The sequence below is a fragment of the Hylobates moloch genome, unplaced genomic scaffold (assembly GCF_009828535.3).
Source record: "Hylobates moloch isolate HMO894 unplaced genomic scaffold, HMol_V3 SCAFFOLD_17, whole genome shotgun sequence".
NCBI classification, from domain to species: Eukaryota; Metazoa; Chordata; class Mammalia; order Primates; family Hylobatidae; genus Hylobates; species Hylobates moloch.
In genome coordinates, this window is record NW_026652292.1 from 38,945,388 (window position 1) to 38,962,964 (window position 17,577).

Below are 17,577 nucleotides of genomic sequence, written 5' to 3' on the forward strand. Positions count from 1 at the left end.
GAAATCTGAGTTTGGTGTGGCTTGTGTGGAGGGTTGAAGGAATATGAAGAGAGGACCACGACTTCAATCACTGAGGGCCCTTTTTTGATTCATTAGTGAAATCTTTAAAGAAATTGTATTGGTGACAATAACAGAGAAATAAGGGCTTTGAGGATGAAAACATAGGCTTTTAAAAAAAACTTAAGAAAAAATAATAAAGTGAGTTCAGTATTCAGTGTCCTGCCCTAAAGAAAGCATTTTAGGCATGCAAATATCCCATATATTCAGAGGCTTCTATAAAAAATACAAACAAACCCTGTCATATACACATGAGGCAAAAAAAGATACTTTGTGAGTAGAAACTAATTGAGGTAAAAGAAAAACTTGTTTTAGAAGCTGAAGGCCCAGCTGCTGACTTAATAAAACAAATTATGAGAATTTTATTTATGTGAAAATCCATGCTGTTGAAAAAGCGAGTGTTTAAAGTTTTCTATAAACAGGAACAAGGTGTTCTACCAAAAAAAAATGTATGAAAAGCACATTGAATACCTGCTTTGAGTATTTGACTTGGAGGAAAATACCATCACTAGTTGAGTCTACCTCTTTGATAGCAATATGTGTTAAAAGTCTAACAGTCTCACTCTACCCCTCCCTGAGAAGGTAAAGGAATATCCTGACCTTAAGGGTTGTGAGACTTACCAAAGAACTCCTGTGACTTTTCTTTGCAGATTTTAAATAGCAAACTATTTTGTGGTGGCTTTAAGTCTTCCAGAACAAGCAGATTAGGTATGTAGTTCCTTTTAATAAAAGTATTTGGAAGTTCAATAAAGGCAATTATGATTTTTCTAGGACCTTTTCCAATTCTGTGATTATGTGAATGACTACCCAGAATTTCCATCAAACACTGATATACAACTTGCTATGGCTACAATTTATTTTGGTGTGAAAACATGTTTGTTTTTCTGTTCTTATGTCTCCCTTCATACAAAAGTATAATATCCCAGATATGTAGGCATATAGTTCTGCTATTCATAGTAATTCTAATATGCTTTAATCTTATTAACTATCTGGAAGACTAATGCACAGTTACAGCTGCATTTCTTTAAGCAAGTCTATCATATCTTTGGGTTTATACCAAACTAAATTTGAGAACTATTATCCATTTACAAAATGATTATTTACATCAATCTTCCTTTAAATAGCAAATGCTCACAATGCATTTTAAAATATTATCTACTTTATAAAAATCCATTCTGAATACAAATGGGAGAATACCTGTAGTGTTCATTGCATTGAGTTGTTGACTCTTTAGCCAATATGCGTTTATATTTTGTCTTGAAAGATGGACCCTATATTGTCAACATCAGTTCCAGTGTACTCATTGAAAGTGGATAAGGAATATGAAGTACGTGTGAGATCCAAACAACGAAACTCTGGAAATTATGGCGAGTTCAGTGAGGTGCTCTATGTAACACTTCCTCCGATGAGCCAATTTACATGTGAAGAAGGTAAAAGAAATAAAAGATTAAAATAGCAGCTAACCTAGCTTTTGTCAATATAACAGTTGATTCACCCCGCACTGGTAGTGTGTTGTCCAAATCAAAATATATTAGCATCAGATATCAGGGTGAGAGACCTTGAGCTCACTATCTGTAACAGAGATTGTTCATTGCAAAAGCAGAAGGAAGATTTAGTTTCCAAATTTTTCATTCAGGAAAAGTCCAGGGGGCAGGTGGAAGTTTAGAGACAGGAATTTGGTGGCAATCTCCGGATGGTAGAATTCAGATGATTCTTTTCTTTATATATTTTTGTATTTCTAAAATTTTCTACAGTAAGTTTGTTTTGAATTTATAATCAGGAAAAAAAGCTATACTGATGGTTAGGGAAGAAAATATGTATCTATATGGATGAATAGATATGTGGCATCCAAGAGGAAACCCAATATTGAGTCAGCATAGGTAGTCAACAGCAGGTGCATACGGTTTTAGAAAGTGGAGGTGTGGCTTTTACCTAGAGGAATGCCTAATAAGTACTGTGGCAGTCATACTTAAAGGAGACGTGGAACATTTGAAAACCCTATGTAGGAGAATCACAACAATGATTAAAGTTTTTAAAAATGGGACCTATGAATTTAGAATAAAAGAATTAAAACTTTTAGATACAGAAATAAAGAAAACTGATTAATAATGAGCAGAAAGTATAGAGTATTATTATTCTCAAATGGGAATTGGCTCTATTCCATCTTCATTGAAAACAGAAGTTTACAGGGCTATATGTTTGTTAACAAAACAACCACAAGCTACATAGAAAATAAATTTATATTTCCGCATTTACTACACAGGTAGAATCTCATGATACTAAATAGCACTAGGATGAAAATTTCTATAGCACCATTTTCTCTAAACTCTAGTTAACTGAATTCTTGTTTCCAAACCATTTGATATTATGCAATTCTGGTCTTAAAAGTAGGATAGTTATACACCCTTAGGCTTAGTGTAGTGGCATTTAATTCACTTAACATATATTTTTTAAACTGCCCTTTCCTTCTGTTACTAACAAAAAAAAGAAGCTTGAACTTTATGTTATTTTCCTGAATATGTCGATATGAAATTATAGACACTACAAGACAAAAAATGATTTTTTCTCCCCCACCAATTCTTTAAAATGCTTACAATATCTCCCTAGGGGATTTTAATAACTTATTAAATAAGAAAAGACTATTTCAGCATAAAGGCCTACATTTTAAATGGCAATGTTAAGGTAAATTTCATCTGTCATTTTTAGGAAAAAGTGGTTAGCCTCTGCCTCTGTGGTAAGAATACTGGGTACCAACAGCAAAGTAGCTGGCAGGTACTCAATCTTAAGGAATGAAATAGAAGTTTTACAAACAGCTTCCCCCAAGTCTCATACAAAGTATACTGAAACCTGAAGATGGGAGCCTCAGTAGTGATCTGTCAATTTTATGTATATAATATACATGAGATATATTTATTATATTTTAATAATTTAATTGATATAAATATGTATATTTATAGCTGTAAAATGTATGTTATTTGTGTCTAAGAAGTTTCTGTCATGATTTATCAATAAAAACTCTGCCTTCATCTTTTCGGTAAATCTTCAATCTGGAGGCTAAGAAAATCACCACACTTAAAAAAAAAATAGAAAAGAAACCGAGTGGGCATTATTTAGGTAGTGTGTCAATAAGCAACACTTTTTTCCTGGAGCTGAAACATTTATGATACTCCCTGGAAACATAGTATGCTTGAAACAGATTGTTTGTTTTCATAAAACACACATTGATTTTGAACTATATGCTGTTTCTTTATTTTGAAGTTTTTTTTTTAATGTGAGGAGATTTGAAAAGTGGACAGAGATGTTCATAAAACAGAAAAAACTAAGTCATTGCATTCTGTTTCAGTGGTTATCAAGAGAAATCACTGACTTTATTAGATGAATACAAATTATGAATTTTTTGTGAAAAGGGAAAGGGAAATGGAAACTGTGCTTCAACTATTCGTAATTCTGAGAGCGAAATATTCTTGTGTGTTTCAGATTTCTACTTTCCATGGCTCTTAATTATTATCTTTGGAATATTTGGGCTAACAGTGATGCTATTTGTATTCTTATTTTCTAAACAGCAAAGGTAGGTGTGAAGTAGTATTCTTTGGTATTTTTTCCAGTTGTTTAGATTTCCATATGTGTTTCTATTTGTTATTTGATATTTTCTTTGTCAAATTATGAGTGGAAATTTTAGTTAACCTAGTAAACTTTTATCTCCAGTTATATATTTACCATTCATATAAAACTCAATTTGTTGTATTTATCATAGACAACTTAGAGGTTTAGATTCTATCTGGAGACTTGTACAGGACATTAAGAGGCTTAGGCTGGTGACTATGCATACCTTGTGATATGTACCTCTTTATCCAAGAGCTACCTCTTCCCCTCAAGTCCTCAACAAGTTGACCCATTCATTCCAGGACTTCGAAGTATCACTGAGCCTTTGGCTGAGTCTGATACAGTCCTTATATACAGACAATTTTTTTTTTCCTTGAGACGGAGTCTCACTCTGTTGCCCATGCTGGAGTACAATGGCGCAATCTTGGCTCACTTCAACCGCCGCCCCCCATGTTCAAGTGATTCTCCTGCCTCAGCCTCCCGAGTAGCTGGGATTACAGGCACTCACCACCACGCCCGGCTAATTTTTCTGTTGTTTTAGTAGAGACAGGGTTTCGTCACGTTGGCCAGGCTGGTCTTGACCTCCTGATCTCAATATACAGACAAATTTAAGTGGCAAACTACCCAGGTAGATAATTAAGTCTAATAAAACTTTTTTTAGACTTCATGTGATGGTGATTTCAAGTAAATTCAGGTTTAATTTAAATTATTTGGATATTTATGATTTTGTGTTTCACCTGCATTTATAAATCTAAAAGTCTTTAAAAGTGTAAAGAGATTCCATTCCACTTTCTCTTGGACTCAAAGGTCTTGAGTTCCGGTTATCATTTTGCCATTGCTGTTTGACCTTGTTTGAGTCCCTTAATCTCTCTTGGCCTCCATATTCTTGTGGTTAATAAGAGGGCATGGGTTATATAATCTTTAAATTTTCCTTGAGCTATGATATATATTATTTATATTATTCTGTTTTTCTTCCTGATAGAAACTCACTACACACTACAGGAAATTATTTTTAACAAAATATGGCAAAAATGATTGGTACTGATTGCCAGTGTCTTCCATTTAAAGTTTTTTTGTTTGTTTGTTGTTGTTTTTCTTTGTTTGTTTTGTTTTGTTTTGTTTTGAGACAGAGTCTTGCTCTGTCACCCAGGCTGGGGTCTGGAGAGTGCAGTAGCTCAATCTCAGCTCACTGCAACCTCCGCCTCCCAGGTTCAAGCGATTTTCCTGCCTCAGCCTCCAGAGTAGCTGGGATTACAGGCATGCGCCACTAAGCCCAGCTAGTTTTGTATTTTTAGATACAGTTTCACCATGTTGGTCAGACTGGTCTCGAACTCCTGACCTCAGGTGATCCGCCTGCCTCAGCCTCCCAAAGCTCTGGGATTACAGGCGTGAGCTACCGCGCCTGGCCCCATTTAAGGTATTTTTTAAGTCCCAATGGTTAATCTTGCTGCTTCTCCTAGAATTAAGGTGACTAACACTCCCAGGTTGCCTAGAACTCTCCTGGCTTTTAGCAATGCAAGTCCTGTGTGCCAGGAAATCCCTCAGTTCCAGGTAACCAAGACAGTTGGTCCCCTTACCTAGAATTGAAAATAGGTTCTCCAGCTGAAGCCAAGAGGCATCTATAAATCAAAATGAGATCTATGTTAATATATTTTAAAAGATTTTAATTTGTTTTTTAAGGTAGTATAGCACTTGTAAACTTCAAAATAGAATTTTATTAGGAAGAATAATTATTGTGACGCTAGATTTCCAGAGTGTCAAGCATGCTAAAGGTCTAACTGAATGCAGAAAGGGTTACTTTCAGTAGTGCTTCATGTCCAATTTTATAATATAAACCAATTGGAAAGTAAAATTCATTCTGAATTCCATTTTGCACCTAACTTTCTGGCAACATTCCTGTTTTCCAAAAAAGCAGCTATCATAAATCACAACACAATTTTCTGTTGTTTCAGGAAAATAAATAAATACATTTTTAGAATTTTAATTTGTGTATTTAAGTAATGCCAACAACAAAAGAGCCAAATTATTCTGTTGATTAATTTCAGTTTATTAATCTATATATTTGGTGGGAAAATTTATACATAACTTCAGTAGATAAACTCACGAGGTATGTAAAGTAATTAGCTCTTGGTGTTAGCTGTGAATTTCTAGCCATTGTGAAGGGCAAGTCAATTTGTTATGTTGTTTAGTTATATTAGTTAACAATATTAGGAAGAAAAAATTATCCTCTCAAAAAGTAGGATTTCCAAGAAAACATATTACTTCTAATACAGTGCTGTTTATAAATAATGAAATTCTTAACTACAATGTTTAGTCAAAATCACCAAATTCTACAATTGATTTGAAATCTTTATTGCTCTCCCAAATTTCCTGCACTAAATTGAATTTTCTGTAGGAAAGAATTAACTTTTTTTCATTTGCACATTAAAAACCCTTATCATTGTCTAAATTTGCATGTTCTGCTGAAAGGTGGGAAATAGTAGCAAGTATTTGTCAGCAAGTATGGACAGAACATGTAGTTCCAACAATTAAATTGATACTGCAAAGAATGAGATTTTTCCTAGAACTGTAGGGCTGTAAAGTGGCATCAGGTCCTACATGCCTTTGAAATTTTCTGAGTCCACAATTCATTATCCAACCCACTTCACTCTGCTTTAATCCAGTTAATTGAGTCAACTCTAGCAAAATTTATAATTTTATTTGTATCTGATACAACATCACAAACATAGTTTCAAGTCAGGCTATTATTATACTGGTTCCTACCACACAACCCTCCCAGCCTTTGAGCTGTTACCAATTGAGGAAAGAAATAACTGAATCAGCCTAAAATAGAACTTCCAAACCAGTAGTCAAATTCAGCCTACAGATTCATATTTTGTTATTTTATTTTAATTAGTTTTGATTTCAGAGTGAAGATTTTCCTACAAAGTGTTTGTAAAATAGAGAATTTTCACACAAAAATCCAGATTTGGGGATTATCTTTTAAAAAATGAAAAATGTAGTGAAACTGAACAAGGTAGCATATGCTGCAGCAGACAACCAGCTGTCCTATTTGGGATTGGCTCACATTCTTTAATTTGCCACCATCCTCATTCCTCCTAATGACTTTGCAACTGGCTTGCTTTATTCATCTGCATGACCTGCTCGGGCCCCTTAGATTTACGGTCTGCCACTGTGGCATAAGGTCACTACAACCCCTAGAAAACCACTAGCACATGCCTTTATGCATCATCCTATTCAAAAAGGAAAAGCACACGTCACAAAGTCAAACATCAGCCATTTGGAAACCTTTGCTTCCTGTAATTAGAGTTATGTTCCACCTTTTTATGTTTTTGAGAATTGGAAATATCGATTTCGAGATGCAGAATCAAAAAAAAACAGCGAAACAGCAGCATGACGCAAAGAACCTGGGTTTTGGTTTGGAGTCAGGTTCTCTGGGTTTGAGCCCCAACTGTGCCAACTATGAATGCATGATTTGAACATGTTCCTTAATTTTCCAAGTTTTTGCACAGATATATCATCTGCCTCCCTGGGAGTCATAAGGATTAAGTGAAATGTTTAGTGCAGGGGTCACAAACTTATTTCATAGAGTCAGAGTACATTTTTAGGCTTTTCAAGCCATACAGTCTCTATCACAGCTACTCAACTCTGCCACTGTGGCATGAAAGTGGCCATAAACAATACGGAGATGAATGAAGATGCTTGTGTTCTCATAAAACTTTATCTACACAAATAGGTGACAGGCCAGATTTGGCCCACAGACCTTAATTTAGTGACTCATAGTTTAGTGCAAAGTATATCCCACAGTGTCTGATTTATCAGAAGCACTAAAAAATGATAGTAGTTATTATTAATAATTTGTATTGCTTATTTCTAGATCTGTAATTCATCAGTAACAATTTGCTTTAACATTTGCCCCACTGAGTAGTAGAGGCTACTTAATGCAATTTATAAAGTGGAATTTTGCTTATTCCTTGGATTGGGTAAAATAGCCAGTGGAAATACTGAGAAAATGTATTCCTTACGAAATGGACTAGACTGACCATTCACACTGAGTGGAATAGCAACTGATATCCAAAAATCCAGTTACCACCTCTTCATGACAGCTTCATCTCTGAATAGTCAGGAGTTTTTTTAAAAATTAAATGAATTCTTTGGAATAATCTCTGAGCCTTTTTCCAGTGCTATAATTTGATTTTAAAAAATAAACTCCAGGCCAGATACAATGGCTTATAGCATATAAATCCAGCACTTTGGGAGGATGGGGCGGGAGGATTGCCCTGAGGCCAGGAGTTCCAGACAGCTCAGGCAATGACTAGAGCAAGACTCCATTACAAAAAATGAAACAACAAAAATTAGCACATCCTGTAGTCCTAGCTACTTAGGAGGCTGAGGCAAGAATATCGCTTGGCCCAGGAGTTTGAGGCTGCAGTGAATTATGCTTGCACCACTGGACTCCAATGTGGGCAATAAAGTAAGACCCTGTCTCAAAAAGTTTAAAAAAAATTAAAAACACCATAAACTCCAATTACACTATTAATTGTACAAAATAGATATGATTTATTCATTTTTATGACCAAAAAATAATTTAAAGATTTGGAACAAAAAATGTAAATGCATCCTAGAATTGTATATATAAACCCATACTGATTAGTTAGAGATAGTTCAAATTATAGTCTGTCCCATCTGAAATGAATCCTGTAGTAAAACCCTGGTTAATAAGATCATGTTAGATAATTTCATAATTAATATGAACGATATGGCTAACCTACCCAAGTCTACCCTTTGTCAAGGGTACAAGTAATCCTGGCTCCATGTGGATTGACTCTTTTTTCTTTCTTTCTTTTCTGTACAAATTACTCATGAGATGTACACTAGAATTGCCTTATAGCTGAAATGGAAATCAGCTTCAGGTGAAATTAAATTTCTTTCTTTCAAATACTAAATCTAGCTGAAAATAAAAAGCATTAAGAAAAAAAGGATTGCGGGAAAACAACATTTTCTTTTAATAGACTTCAGATGAGGCTTTTTGGGTTTTTTAGTTGTTCTTTTTTTTCCTTCTACAGTTTTTCTTTCTCATTTACTGTCTAATATTTTCTTCTGTTTCTCCTATTCCAATTATATAAAGTACCAGAATATTTGGAAAAAGTAATAGTATTGCCAATATTTTATTTCTATCTTTTGCTATAATTGAGAATATGTAGCTTTTAAGATGTCAAAACCAAAATTTTATATGTTTTCAAGGATTAAAATGCTGATTCTGCCCCCAGTTCCAGTTCCAAAGATTAAAGGAATCGATCCAGATCTCCTCAAGGTAACTAATAACTTTATCTAAATTGTAGCTAGTACTAGTAAACACCTGAAGACTCCTGTCATATGTTGAAGGTTTTCTGTGAGCTATGTATATCACATTCAATTTTCTTGTATCTTGTCTCCTGGAGAAAATTTTTTTTAATATTCTATCACTTAAAAATAAGAAAATGTCGTGTGTATTTAAAAAGTTACACACTAATTTATGTTTTGTTATATGTTTTCTTACTGTTGTTCTTATTGTAACCATAATCTCTGAACATTATTTGCTAATTCATTTAATTATTATGAGTTTCTTTTCATAGATCTTCATTTTCTTTCTATTTTCTAGGAAGGAAAATTAGAAGAGGTGAACACAATCTTAGCCATTCATGATAGCTATAAACCCGAATTCCACAGTGATGACTCTTGGGTTGAATTTATTGAGCTAGATATTGATGAGCCAGATGAAAAGACTGAGGGATCAGACACAGACAGACTTCTAAGCAGTGACCATGAGAAATCACATAGTAACCTAGGGGTGAAGGATGGCGACTCTGGACGTACCAGCTGTTGTGAACCTGACATTCTGGAGACTGATTTCAATGCCAATGACATACATGAGGGTACCTCAGAGGTTGCTCAGCCACAGAGGTTAAAAGGGGAAGCAGATCTCTTGTGCCTTGACCAGAAGAATCAAAATAACTCACCTTATCATGATGCTTGCCCTGCTACTCAGCAGCCCAGTGTTAACCAAGCAGAGAAAAACAAACCACAACCACTTCCTACTGAAGGAGCTGAGTCAACTCATCAAGCTGCCCATATTCAGCTAAGCAATCCAAGTTCACTGGCAAACATCGACTTTTATGCCCAGGTGAGCGACATTACACCAGCAGGTAGTGTGGTCCTTTCCCCGGGCCAAAAGAATAAGGCAGGGATGTCCCAGTGTGACATGCACCTGGAAATGGTCTCACTCTGCCAAGAAAACTTCATTATGGACAATGCCTACTTCTGTGAGGCAGATGTCAAAAAGTGCATCCCTGTGGCTCCTCACATGAAGGTTGAATCACACGTAGAACCAAGCTTTAACCAAGAGGACATTTACATCACCACAGAAAGCCTTACCACTACTGCTGGGAGGCCTGGGACAGCAGAACATGTTCCAGGTTCTGAGATGCCTGTCCCAGACTATACCTCCATTCATATAGTACAGTCCCCACAGGGCCTCATACTCAATGCGACTGCCTTGCCCTTGCCTGACAAAGAGTTTCTCTCATCATGTGGCTATGTGAGCACAGACCAACTGAACAAAATCATGCCTTAGCCTTTCTTTGATTTCCCAAGAGCTACGTATTTAATAGCAAAGAATTGACTGGGGGCAATAACGTTTAAACCAAAACAATGTTTAAACCTTTCTTGGGGGAGTGACAGAATGGGGTATGGATTCTAAAATGCCTTTTCCCAAAATGTTGAAATATGGTGTTAAAAAAATAAGAAGAATGCTTAATCAGATAGATATTCCTATTGTGCAATGTAAATATTTTAAAGAATTGTGTCAGACTGTTTAGTAGCAGTGATTGTCTTATTATTGTGGGTGTTAATTTTTGATACTAAGAATTGAATGGCTATGTTTTTAATGTATAGTAAATCACGCTTTTTGAAAAAGCGAAAAAATCAGGTGGCTTTTGCTGTTCAGGAAAATTGAATGCAAACCATAGCACAGGCTAATTTTTTGTTGTTTCTTAAATAAAAAACTTTTTTATTTAAAAAATTAAATTAAAACTAGAGGCGAGAAATTTAAACTCTAAGCAAGAAGGCAAAAATAGTTTGGATATGTAAAACATTTATTTTGACTTAAAATTGATAAAGATATTTTTAATAATTTAGACTTCAAGCATGGCTATTTTATATTACACTACACACTGTGTACTGCAGTTGGTATGACCCCTCTAAGGAGTGTAGCAACTACAGTCTAAAGCTGGTTTAATGTTTTGGCCAATGCACCTAAAGAAAAGCAAACTAGTTTTTTACAAAGCCCTTTTATACCTCCCCAGACTCCTTCAACAATTCTAAGATGATTGTAGCAATCTGCATTATTGGAACATAATTGTTTTATCTGAATTTTTAAACAAATATTTGTTAATTTAGAAAACTTTAAAGCGTTTGCACAGATCAACTTACCGGGCACCAAAAGAAATAAAAGCAAAAAAAGAAAACCTTTCTTCACCAAATCTTGGTTCATGCCAAAAAATAATACATGCTAAGAGAAGTAGAAATCATAGCTTGTTCATACTGACCAAGATGATTAAGTGCTGCAGTTGCACGCGGAGTGAGTTTTTTAGTGTGTGCAGGTGGTGAGAGATAAGATCTATAGCCTCTGCAGCGGAATCTGTTTACACCCAACTTGGTTTTGCTACATAATTATCCAGGAAAGGAATAAGGTACAAGAAGCATTTTGTAAGTTGAAGCAAATCATACGAAATTAACTGGGTAATGAAACAAAGAGTTCAAGAAATAGGTTTTTGTTTCACAGCCTATAACCAGACACATACTCATTTTTCATGGTAATGAACAGAACATAGACAGAAGAAACAATGTTTTCAGTCCCCACAGATAACTGAAAATTATTTAAACCACTAAAAGAAACTTTCTTTCTCACTAAATCTTTTATAGGATTTATTTAAAATAGCAAAAGAAGAAGTTTCATCATTTTTTACTTCCTCTCTGAGTGGACTGGCCTCAAAGCAAGCATTCAGAAGAAAAAGAAGGGACCTCAGTAATTTAGAAATTATTTTGCAATCCCTTAATATCCTAAACATCATTCATTTTTGTTGTTGTTGTTGTTGTTGAGACGGAGTCTCGCTCTGTCGCCAGGCTAGAGTGCAGTGGCGCGATCTTGGCTCACTGCAATCTCCACCTCCTACAGGTTCAAGCGATTCCCCTGCCTCAGCCTCCTGAGTAGCTGGGACTACAGACACGCACTACCACGCCAGGCTAATTTTTTTGTATTTTAGCAGAGACGGGGTTTCACCATGTTGGCCAGGATGGTCTCAATCTCCTGACCTCGTGATCCGCCCGACTAGGCCTCCCAAAGTGCTGGGATTACAGGTGTGAGCCACCGCGCCCGGCCCTAAACATCATTCTTAAGAGCATTGGGATATCTCCTGAAAAGGTTTATGAAAAAGAAGAATCTCATCTCAGTGAAGAATACTTCTCATTTTTTAAAAAAGCTTAAAACTTTGAAGTTAGCTTTAAATAGTATTTCCCATTTATCGCAGACCTTTTTTAGGAAGCAAGCTTAATGACTGATAATTTTAAATTCTCTTTCTTGCAGGAAGGACTATGAAAAGCTAGAATTGAGTGTTTAAAGTTCAACATGTTATTTGTAATAGACGTTTAATAGATTTTCTGCTACTTTGCTGCTATGGTTTTCTCCAAGAGCTACATAATTTAGTTTCATATAAAATATCATCAGTGTAGAACCTAATTCAATTCAAAGCTGTGTGTTTGGAAGACTATCTTACTATTTCACAACAGCCTGACAACACTTCTATAGCCAAAAATAGCTAAATACCTCAGTCAGCCTCAGAATGTCATTTTGGTACTTTGGTGGCCGCACAAGCCATTATTCACTAGTATGACTAGTTGTGTCTGGCAGTTTATATTTAACTCTCTTTATGTCTGTGGATTTTTTCCTTCAAAGTTTAATAAATTTATTTTCTTGGATTCCTGATAGTGTGCTTCTGTTATCAAACACCAACATAAAAATGATCTAAACCACTCTGTATACTGTGGATTATCATTGTAAGGACAGCTTAGCACCACTGGATCAAATACATCAGCATTGGGTATGGAGATTTTTATGTGCTCTGGGATATAGAGAGGGAAACATATCCCCCTTCCTTTATTTTTTGAGGAGACAAAAGCCCAACTCAGAAATATCCCATTGGCTTGGCCCTCCCCTTAGGCTGTGACTCCCCATGGGCAAAGGTTCATAGAGCCGTGTATTTGATGCATCGTGGAAAATAAATGACATCCGTGTGGGATGAGGGAGAGTGATATGTGAACATTATCTTTACCTTTCCAGCTTGAGCATGTTGTCTGGAAGGAAGGAAAGCAGCTCTTCCTCTGCCATTCACCCATTGGCCTAAGTCAGTTTATTGGACTAGCTGCTTGTTATCATGGGAATCAGCTAATAAGTCAGGCTTGGGAGGAAGGCTGATTAGGTAGGTTGTGTAGGAGCCTGAGAGAGCCATGAAGCATAGATTCCTACAGCAGCAGGCAGGATGCAGGTGAGGCAGCTACTGAACCCTAGGCTCCTGAGCAGACACTGGATTCTGAGATGTAGGAAGCTGGTGATGACATTGATAAACCTACTAAACAATGAGGTATTGCTTCAGCAAGTTGAATGCAAAGTGCCACAACTTTTTATAATACTCAAGTGTTATATTAAAACAAAAATGTCTTCACCTGCTGCCTTCTGCCCTGTGAGCAGCCATTACCTGAAAGAACCATGGAGTGAAGCCTCAGGGCTTCTTCATATACATGCTTTAAGGTATGAGGAGTACAGGGAAAAGAAAGCCTGCCTACTTCCATGGATTGAAATAACATAATTCTATTTCAGAAGATTAATGGTGTGTCGAAAATGGCTACACACATCTTTCAGCATTTCAATTTCTCAAAGTTTCTACTAACACTTTATTCAAGTGCTATAATATTTACATATTTACATATTTTTATACCAAAATATGTCTTGTTATGTGCTTGTTTTAGGGTAAGAAATAGTGACCAGAAAAACCAGAAGTTACTTAAATCTAAACTTTTTAGTTTGGAATCCAAGATCCCACATAATTTGCCCCAGTCTCCTTTGAGAGTTTAGAATTTAAGACCTAGGTGTTAAGGGCACAGCGTCTGAATAAGAATTTGACGTTTGGTTAACATTCAAACTCTGTTGCTGTGGAAATCTAATGAGCATATGATGTCAGCTATGTTACACAGGAAACATTGCTCATGGTTTAAATGATCCCTGACTGATAAATGACACCTGGATAGGGAGAAACTATAAACACCTGGAGATAAGTTATACTTTGGACTTGAGGGTAGTGACTCTTGTAATTAAGCATTTCCCCTACAGAAACTCTGGAAGCTATGTTTCTGGAGTTGTAACAAAAGTAACTGGCTCCAGTGAGGCGTAGAGCTTCTAAGCCTGGGAGACTCCTTTACCTGCCCAATACCTTCCCTGAATCCGAGCTATCAGTTGTAGGAGGAGAGGAAGGAAAAGAGATTCTGGATAGCTATATAAACAGCTGTTTAGATTGCTTCATGCACTGTTATCATTACTGTGACTCTAAAGCAGAAAGCCTGATGCTGTATCCCTTCTGTCCTACATCCCTCTGAGTAGACTGGAACCAAGTATGGTGAATCTGGGGAATGTTTGGTTGAGCCTAAGAAGATCCCCTTGTATATGTAGCAAAAGACACTTGCCATTTCTTGAACAAAGTTTGTGCTTTCCCATCTCTATGTTCTTGGTCATGCCTCCTCCTTCAACTGAAAAGCTCCCACTTACCAACCCTGCCTGTCAAGATTCCCTTCATCCTTCATGGCCCAGCTCTAATGCCTCCTTCATGAACTCTCCTCTGATTCCCACCATCCAATCAGTGATCTTTTCTTCTGAAACATGTTTAATGGTGTTTATCACATTACTTTGTTAGCTCACCTAACAAACGGCTAGTATAGATTTGCCAGTATGTACGCTGGGGAATACGTATCTCCAAAATGCCCTTGGATGGATAATTTTGTGGTCAAATAAATTTGGAAAACATCTCATACTACACTCCTGTCTGGGAGAGTCATAGTGCATTTTGACATTTTAAAGTTTCTACAGTTTAAAGAAATCCATTTAAATGTAACACATTATTTCCTAATTAGTATGAGAAATACCCAGTATTATATTACTAACACAGGAAAAACTGTATGAGAGTAACACACCTGGCACAAAATAAAGTTATATTAAATTTCAGATGAATGTGAATTTGAACAAAACCTTTATATGATGTCATTAAATTTTTACTCTCAATAAAACTTCCTAAAAATTGAATGCAAAGGAGCTGCATGATTAAAATAAACACAGATTCTTCTCAACTCAACTCAGATATGACATTTTTCTGAAAGTCTGGACGTCTTAGAGCATTCATTATCTTCTCTATGACAGTGACTTTTTATATGCTTGCTGAAACAGATTTTAACTTTTTCCCTTTTTCAGTCCAAAGAATGATTGACATATGGAATGTGGCAATATTAACAAATTCTGATTCTTATTTAGAACACCCATTTTTCTATGAAATCTGAGCTTATAACACCAAGAAATGCTTATATCACTTCTCATAAGAAGGAACATATGTTGCTGTGAAACTGCAGAATAATATTTATCTGTTATTATCTGAACAAAAATAACTCACTCCTAATGCTGCCTGCTAAGTTAAAAAAAAAAAAAACTTGGAATATAATAGATTTTTTCACAGTAGTCTCAGGAAGCAGTCTTTGTAGGAATATACAGAAATCAATTTTGTTGATCTCTTGTTAGAAAAGAATCTTTACACAATTGTTCTGTGGGCATTAAGAGATGTCACCAGCATTTTCTATAAAGATAAAATAATTTATGAAGAAATTGTACTCACTTTGGCTTTGACAATGGTACTGTAGTCAAAAATTCAAAGTGGAAAGATTTTTATTGTTTCCTTTAATGGTACCATATTATAAAAAAAACTTGCATATAAGGACTTTATAAAGTACTTTCAAAGGTATTATTTCATTTAAACTTAAGAAATCTGTGTTGTAGGCTTGTCAGATATTATTCTTAACATTTTGTTGGGAAAAAGAGGCTCGTAAAAACTAAGAGATTGTCCCAAAGTTAATAAACTAGTGAGTGATGAAGTCAGTATGAAAACCCAGGTTGACTAGTCCAGAGTTCCCAAAACAACACAACCTATAACATTACTGGATGGGGGAAAAGCTTTGGATCCTATTCACAGTCTGAAGAAAATGGAAAGTTAATTGTTTTATAATAATTATTATTCAAAGATAATAACTAATCTTTGAATAATCTTCGGTAATAATAATTATTTGAATCCTTTGGTAGAACTCAAAGAATCACCTGCCAAAGGCAAAAGATTCTTCTCTGATAAACATAACCAGCTAGTAAATGTCTAACAACCAGTTCTGGAGTCGGCGGGGAGTGGTCTAGATTTGTAACATTTGCCAATTTCAATGGTGTGAATACACAAATATGCTGATTTTAAGCTATTATCTCATCACTCCACATGAAGTTAGGAAAAGATGGCACAGTCAGCTCTCATAACTGTACAGACCAGATCCAGGAAACCACTGAGTCTACACAACCTTACAATTTCATCTAATGCTGACATTTTTTATAATGGCTAGGTAGCATTTTTAAGTAACATTTATTAAGCACTTACCATATGCCCGACACTCTTCTAAGCACTTTACATTAATGAACTTATTTATCCTCACGAGAATCTCATGAGGTAAATCCTATTTTCCCCAGTTTACTGATGTGGAAACTGAGTTATAGATCATTTAACTAACTTGACCAAAGTCACAAAATTAATCAATTTAGAGCCAGAATGCAAACACAAGCACTCTGGCTTTAGAGCTTGTGCTCTACATTTAGTGCTATCCTACCTTCGAATAATAATTGTGTCTAGATTGGATGCACATAATGACAACAAAAGGCAGCTGATTGCTGAGCACTCCAGGCAGGCAGTTCATATTCAGTAATGCTAATTTTTATATAACACAAGCATCATCTTTCCATGCCTTCGAGACAACTATCTAGATTCGTATCTGGGATAAACAGAGATTACCAAATGTCTGCTTCTGAGTCTTCCACAATGCCATGGAGACTTCATTGCATGCTCTCCCCTTGGCTCCAAGTGTGCTGCTGGCCACTGAGCAGAACTGGACCACAGATTTCTCTAAACCAGTGATACAGTGCATCCAGGTCAGCCAAACTCCTCAATACTCCTTGTTCTTTTTATTCACCCAAACACCTCCAAACAAGGCTGTGCAGATGGGCTGTGAATAACTGGAGAGAATTAAAATATGACTGGGGAAATATCATTTTTACCCACAGGACCATGTAAACAACCATGAAAAAGTCAACCCTTAATAGGGATTCCTCTCACAGACACACCCCAAATCCCTGCCTTCCCCACCTCCCATCCCCAGGCTCATCTTTCTCTCTGAGAACTCTTCGTTCTCCAAACCATCAAAATGTGATCATTTCACTTCCTTAGAAAAACCTTATCCCACTTCCACAAAGGTGGGTTTGTCTCACCCCTCAAATCTAATCCCAGATAATTGGTGAGACACTACAAGATAAGTGTTATCCTCCTTCATCACTGAAAAATAGACATTGAGTTGAATTTCAGAAGGTTTCTTGATGTATAAAGCATTCTGGTAAGAGGCAGAAGCAGGATTTTCCCTCTGTCTCCAAAACCAGCCTAATTACTAAACCATAATTCCTCCTGTCATGCCTCCCTGATCCCAATGACAAGCATGTTCACACATATTCATCTAGGAGCTAATACCATAAAGAGGTTTGAAGAA

General features: G+C 36.0%; 1 protein-coding gene across 1 annotated transcript in view; it reads left to right on the forward strand.

Annotated features, from left to right (window-relative positions):
• The window catches only part of GHR (growth hormone receptor), a 316,033-nt gene extending 303,356 nt beyond the window's left edge, over positions 1–12,677 (forward strand). Inside the window, exons 9-12 of the mRNA XM_032135754.2 lie at positions 1,322–1,487; positions 3,535–3,625; positions 8,905–8,974; positions 9,302–12,677. Coding sequence (XP_031991645.1) covers positions 1,322–1,487; positions 3,535–3,625; positions 8,905–8,974; positions 9,302–10,273 — 1,299 coding nt within the window. The 3' untranslated portion in view covers positions 10,274–12,677. The remainder of the gene's footprint in view (positions 1–1,321; positions 1,488–3,534; positions 3,626–8,904; positions 8,975–9,301) is intronic.
• Positions 12,678–17,577: the final 4,900 nt, after the last annotated feature.